The following is a 1,378-nucleotide window of genomic DNA, read 5'->3' as shown; positions in this document are numbered from 1 at the left end:
ACACATTAATCGTGTTAATCGTTTCAAGTGTGTTAATCGTTTTAAGCGTGCTAATCGTTTCAAGCGTGCTAATCGTTTCAAGCGTGCTAATCGTTTCAAGCGTGCTAATCGTTTTAAGCGCTACGCCGCGCGGGGTGTTTTTCCCCTTTTCAACTTATCCCCTTACATAGTGCGGCTTGCACGTGTGCAGGCGTGTAAATTTATATTTCCTGTTTTGGACATTTTTCTGATACTTCTTAATCATACAGGTATCCAAATTGTTGTAATAATTTAAACATAAGTTTGCGTAGGTCTTCTTTACGCCTCCGTTTTTTTGTGGCATTAATTGGGGATTTTTTTTCGAGACGTAATTATAGATACTGTCCTCTGCATAAATATTATTTTTATGTTCGTCGTAGATGTAGTTTTTGTCATACGACATGTGCACGTACATGTCTTTGTACTTCTGCTGATCCTTCTGCTGCCCCTTTTTCTGATTTATTTTTAATTTATTTTGATAAATATTGCTTGAATTGTGCAGGTTGTCTCTGTCGTACCGGTTGTATATATCCACTGGGGGGGGTTGGCTTCCTTCCGAGGCGTCACCCATGCTGTCGGCCTCACAGTGGGGGGGGGAAGTTACTTTGGGGGGATCTCCACCGGGAGATTCCCCACTTGGCGCCACTCCACCGGGAGAATCCCCATTTGGCACCACTCCACGGGGAGATTCCCCACTTGGCCGTTTCCCCTTCTCCTGTAGCACATAGCCTACGTAGCGCGGCTTCAGCGGCAGGTTGATTTTGTACACGTAGCTGTGCAGATCGTTCAGGTTATAACCGTACCTCTTCTCAAAGATGCTTATGTTGGTCTTATTGTATTTCTGCACGCGGGAAGTGAGAGGCAAAAAAGGGGGTCTCAAATGAGTTCATCACGTGTGCGCATGTTGGAAAGGCTTCCACGGGGGGGGGAAAAAATAATCAAACAGCGTTGCACACATGTAAGGGTAACACCACGCTGTAGCTAGGATGAAGCTAGGATGAAGCTACGATGGAGCTACGATGAAGCCACGCTGTAGCCATGCTGCTCATTACGTTTTCCTTTAACCCGAGGAAATTCCCCATGGCACTGCTTCGTTGATACGACGCTTTGGAAAGGGGGGCCAGCGGGTTGATATCTTCGTTCAGGCAATCCACTTTGTGAACACAATTATGAGCCACTTGTGCTTTGTTCATTTATTCCCCTCCACAGCTCTGCGAACGATTCGCAAAGTTGAGAATACGTCACTAATAAGTGATATAACGTGGTCATTCTGTTTTGTTTTTTTGGAGGAGGGGGAGCTCTTTCACTCTGCCCTTTTTTCCTAATGGTAATAACAAAATTGACAACTTTGTTTTTTTTT

The 1,378-nt window shown here is 44.8% G+C and overlaps 1 protein-coding gene across 1 annotated transcript in view; it reads right to left on the bottom strand.

The window, feature by feature from the left end:
* The window catches only part of PCYB_073650 (hypothetical protein), a gene marked incomplete at both ends in the record, with an annotated part of 1,790 nt that extends 579 nt beyond the window's left edge, over positions 1 to 1,211 (bottom strand). The window contains 2 exons of the mRNA XM_004221762.1: positions 167 to 859; positions 1,071 to 1,211. Coding sequence (XP_004221810.1) covers positions 167 to 859; positions 1,071 to 1,211 — 834 coding nt within the window. The remainder of the gene's footprint in view (positions 1 to 166; positions 860 to 1,070) is intronic.
* Between the last annotated feature and the right edge of the window lie 167 nt (positions 1,212 to 1,378).

The sequence above is a fragment of the Plasmodium cynomolgi genome, chromosome 7 (genome assembly GCF_000321355.1).
Source record: "Plasmodium cynomolgi strain B DNA, chromosome 7, whole genome shotgun sequence".
Lineage (NCBI taxonomy): Eukaryota > Apicomplexa > Aconoidasida > Haemosporida > Plasmodiidae > Plasmodium > Plasmodium cynomolgi.
This window is presented reverse-complemented; position numbering and strand designations above follow the sequence as displayed.